The sequence below is a fragment of the Hipposideros armiger genome, unplaced genomic scaffold, assembly GCF_001890085.2.
Source record: "Hipposideros armiger isolate ML-2016 unplaced genomic scaffold, ASM189008v1 scaffold_27, whole genome shotgun sequence".
Lineage (NCBI taxonomy): Eukaryota > Metazoa > Chordata > Mammalia > Chiroptera > Hipposideridae > Hipposideros > Hipposideros armiger.
In genome coordinates this window covers 911,055-916,003 of record NW_017731377.1, presented here as the reverse complement: position 1 = coordinate 916,003, position 4,949 = coordinate 911,055, and the positions used below count along the sequence as shown (strand labels likewise).

The window sequence follows — 4,949 nt, the reverse complement described above, 5'->3', positions numbered from 1 at the left end:
AAGAAGCCAGAACAAAGCCTAGAGGCAGCAGGAGAGGGAGTGCAAGAAAACAAACAAACATTTTTAGTTGAAAACTCAACTAGCCCAATTAAACCCACTCCTGCAGTTTAGACCAGCCTAAGGCTGAAAAAATCTTCATTCTTTCTCTGAGAATACTAATGTCGACAAACCATAATCACTTTTTCTTTCCCCAAAGGATTATTTCCATGAAAAAAATCCTTTCCCACAAAACAGAAGTGACTACAAGAACTAGGGACATATGAGATGATGGATGTTAACCAAATTTATTGTGGTAATCACGTCACCTATATATGTGTGTGACCTATATACACATATAGGTCAAATCACTATGCTGTACACCCTAACATATACAGTGCTGTATGTCAATATATCTCAATAAAACTGGGGGAAAATGTATTTAACCTTACAACCCATCAAAAATATGCAAAATTTAAAAATAACAAAATCCCCTCTTACCCCTCCACCCTCCAAAAAAGAATTAGAAATGTAGATGTAGAGCAGAAGTAATTCTCATAGGCTGCTGCTAGGAGGACAAACTGATAACCACTTTGGAGAATGAGATAAAATAAAGATTTCTTACTTGACTGCCTCATAAATGTTGTTGGAGGTATGTCCTGACAATGCGTCATGTAAATTTCGAATAAAATAATCTCTGTATTCTTCTGGAAGGGCCATAAATGTTCCACCCATCACAATAAACTCCACTTTATCCACACTGTGACCAAGTTGTTTCAACTGAAAGACATAAATTCATCCGCGTTAGAAAATATAGTAAACTACCCTTAGAGGGTATAGCAAATTTCTAATTTTATTTTGCAGTGCTTTCATCAGTATAGTTTAAAAATGAGAAGCAATTAAACATATTTAGCCAATTCTGTGGATTAAAAAAATAGACTCCAGAGTCTGAAAGAAAAATAACTATAGCTCAAATGAAGAGAATGAAAATTAAAAATAATAAACAAGCTTAATGTTAATACCTACAAAATTAAGTGGAAATACAAAAGCACATAGAATATAAACTAGAAAGCAGTAAAGGCAAATATGATATAATAATACAATATGTAATATAATAAGCAACTATTTATGGATCATGTATTTTAAGCCAGACTTTGTGGTAAGCCTTGGGGACAAAGAAGATGATTATATGCAACATAATTGGGACTTGATGCGAATGAAAAAGAACAGTAGGCTAGAAACAAAAATTAAGAAAGCAGTTTAAATAGAAACTTTAAAGTTTTAAATCAATTGTGAAGATTCTGAGCACAGGTAAGCACCTCAAGTCTGCTTTCCAGAAAAAAAAAAAAAANTGATGGATACAGGAATGGAGAGCTGAATAAGTATGTGATAAAATATTGCAGAACACAGGTATGTGGTGTTCACTGGAAAATTCTTTCAATTTTTGTTTGAAATATAATGCTGGAACAAAAACAACTAATATCTCTTTTTAAGATGACTAAGATTGTATCTTAGATTGGACTGCCAATGTTAAGGATCCTGGTCACCATCTATGAAAATCTGGTTGACCAAGGGAGGAAGAAAAAGTGGTCAATACACAGAGGGTGCCAAAAAATGTATACACATTTTAAGAAAGGAAAAAACTGTATTAAAATTGTAATAGTCAATATATACCGACAACAAAAGATGAATACAAGTCACATTTGACTTCTGCTCAAAGTGGTTACCATCAGCATAATTTTAATATTCCTTTCTTAAAATGTGTATAATTTGTCACCCTCTGTATAAAGTAAGATGTGGGGGAGTAGCAGAACCAAAGCCCAGAAATGCAGGAGGTTCTGAAGCCTGCCAGAAATAAGGCCCAGAGCAGCAACGCAGGCGACAGTCATTTTCAGGCCTTCTTAGGTTGTTTTTGCTTTCTTCATAACTCTGCAAGTCTACGAAATGGTGCTCTGGGCCTGGTACCTACCATTACCTAGCACTCCAGCTTTTCTAAGACACATACGAACATAGTTGGAGGATTCAAAGTCATTGATTGGGGTTGGAGGGGGAGAGGAAGGAACTAAAATGAATTAAAAATTCCACAGGGTGTAGGTATGACTCACCCACTTCTTGATGGCTAACTGTCCTTTTAAATTGCATCTTGTGAAAACAGCCAAGGAGCACGCAAGATTGAATGTAAAACTGCTTCTGGGCAGGGCTGATTAAGAAGGAATAAAACTATTTTAAAAGGTTGTGCTGAGTTATTTGGCAACATTTGTGTTCTGGTGAACGCGTGACTCAGATCCCACTGCCGGTCCTTTTGATCTCCAGAGCTATTATTTTTAGAGGACGACAGTCACCAGTAATTGTTGCTCTCTGGAGATGACTGAAGAGCCTCAGTCTAGCTGATAGAAATCAGTGATTATCATTTTGCTTGATTTAATGAGCCTTCACAGAAACCATACCTGCTTTGTCCTTGAACTATTCACTCAGCTTTCCAATGTTTCCATCNAAAAAAAAAATCAGCCAAAGTAATCTACATTGTCAAAATAAAGGAGGAAAATCATGTGACTATTTAAACAGATACAGAGAAATCATGTGACCACTTACATAGATGCAGCAAAATCATTAGACAATTGAGTTAATGATAAAACTTCTCAGGAAACGTCTTCAATCTAATAAAGCTATCTACAGAAAACCCCAAAAGGAACACTGAACTTAATATTAAAATATTAAATGTTTTTTCTGTATTATTGGTAAAAGGCAGAGGCCCACTCTTACCACTTCTATTTAACACTATTGAATGTCCCAGCCATTGCAATAGGCAAGAAAAAGGCAGGCAGGCAAATCCAAAAGGAAAAATTAAAACACACTGTATTTGACTATTATATGATTGTTTGTGAAGAAAATCCTACCAGATTTACAAAAACAACTTTTAGAACTAAATGCTGAATTTAATAAGGTCATATGCTATAAGGTTAATATACAAAAATCAACTGTATATCTATGCCAGGGGTGCCAAAAAAATGTATACACATTTTAAGAGATGTTATCTCTGTATTACTTTTCGAAGTTGAATTAAATTATGTAGCAATGTGTAGTATGACGTTCACTCAAAAGATGGCATTAATCGAATGAATGCTAGCATCATTCTATTACAACTTTTCTTTCTTAAAATGCTTATTCATTTTTTTGGCACCCTCTGTATCTGCAGGTTCCACATCCACAGATTCAACCATGGATGGAAAATATTTGAAAAAAAAAAAAATGTTGTTGCTGCTGACATGTACTATGTAGTTAGTAAGCCCTTTGATGGTTGCTAGGTGCACCTGTACTGAGCATGTACGGAATTTTTTTTCTTGTTATTCCCTAAGCAATACAGTATAACAACTATTTATATAGCATTTATATTGTATTAGGTATTGTAAGTGTATGGGAAAGATGATTTAAATAAAGTGTATGGGAACTTGAGTGTAGGTTATATGCAAATACTATGCCATTTTACATAAGAGACTTCAGCATCCATGGATTTTGATATCTTGGGGTGGGGGTGGGAGAGTCCTGGAACCAATTCTCTGTGAATACTAAGAGATGACTATACTAGCTGCAAACAATTTGAAAATGAAATTTTTAAAAGTTTCATTTACTGCATCAACAAACAAAAATATTTTGGAATAAATTTAACAAAAAGCTTACAAAATCTCTATACTGACAATTGCTGAAATTAAAAATACACCTCAGTAAATGAGGAGACAAACTATATTCATGGATTAGAAGGCTCAATATTGTTAAACTGTCAATTGTCTCCAAATTGTTCTATAGGTTTACCACAATCCCAATCTCATCAGAAATTGACAAACTAATTCTAAACTTTATATAGAAATATAAAGGACTTATCATATCCAAAGCAATCTTGAAAAACAATGACAAAGTTAGAAGATTTACACTACTTGACTTCAAGATACACTATAAAGTTACAGTAATCGAGACAGTGTGGTATTGTCATAAGGACTGAAAAACAGATCAACAGAATAGAAGAGAGCCCAGTTCCACATTTAAAATCAATTGATTTTTGACAAAGGCACCAATACAATCTAAATGGGAAAGGAAAATATTTAAACAAGTGATGTTGAAACAATTAGATATCTATACGAAAAAAGAAACATCGACTCCTACCTCACACTACACATAAGAATTAATTCAAGATGGATTATAAGCCTAAATATGAAAGCTAAATATAAAAACTAAAACTAGAACTAGAAGAAAACACAGGAGAATATCTTCTTGCTCTGGGAGCAGGCAAAGGTTTGTTATAGACAATACAGAAAGCAATAACTATGAAAGAAAAAAACTGCTTAATCAGATTTCCATCAAAATAAAAAAACTTCTGTTCAATGATTACCATTTACATAATGAATAAGTCAAGCCACACACTGGGCTTTCACATTTGTACAACGTAGATCTAACAAAGGATTGGTATCCAGGAGATAGACAGATAGATAGATAGATATTAATATCTAACAGCCCAATAAAAAATGGGCAAAAGATTTTAACAGACACTTCACAAAATATATACAGAATGCATAAGCACATAATAAATTGCTCAACATCATTAGTCATCAAGAAAATGCAAATTCGGGGGCCAGCCGAGTGGCTCATTTTGCTAAGAGCTCGCTCAAGAGTTTGAGCTCTGAGCAACAGCGGTTCGATGCCTGAGCTGAGCAGCCACTGAGCTGCCAAAAGGTGGCAGGATGGCTCAGCTAAAAAACCCCCAAAAAACAGAAAATGCAAATTAAAACCACAACGAAACCACTGCACACCCACTAAAAAGGCTAAAACGAGACTGACCACACCATATGTTGGTGAGGGTATGGATGGGACAACTGAATGCTCATACAGTAATGGTAGGAGTAAAAATGGCACCACTTGGGAAAAATGTCTGGCAGTTTCTTATAAATCTAAACATATGATGTAGCAATTCCACCTCTAGT

At 34.7% G+C, this 4,949-nt stretch overlaps 1 protein-coding gene across 1 annotated transcript in view; it reads right to left on the bottom strand.

Moving 5' to 3' along the window:
• The window catches only part of ELP3 (elongator acetyltransferase complex subunit 3), a 105,512-nt gene that overhangs the window by 60,646 nt on the left and 39,917 nt on the right, over positions 1-4,949 (bottom strand). The window contains exons 5-6 of the mRNA XM_019636114.1: positions 2,082-2,118; positions 602-756 (exon numbers count right to left, since the gene is read on the bottom strand). Of these exons, the coding sequence (XP_019491659.1) occupies positions 602-756; positions 2,082-2,118 (192 nt within the window). The remainder of the gene's footprint in view (positions 1-601; positions 757-2,081; positions 2,119-4,949) is intronic.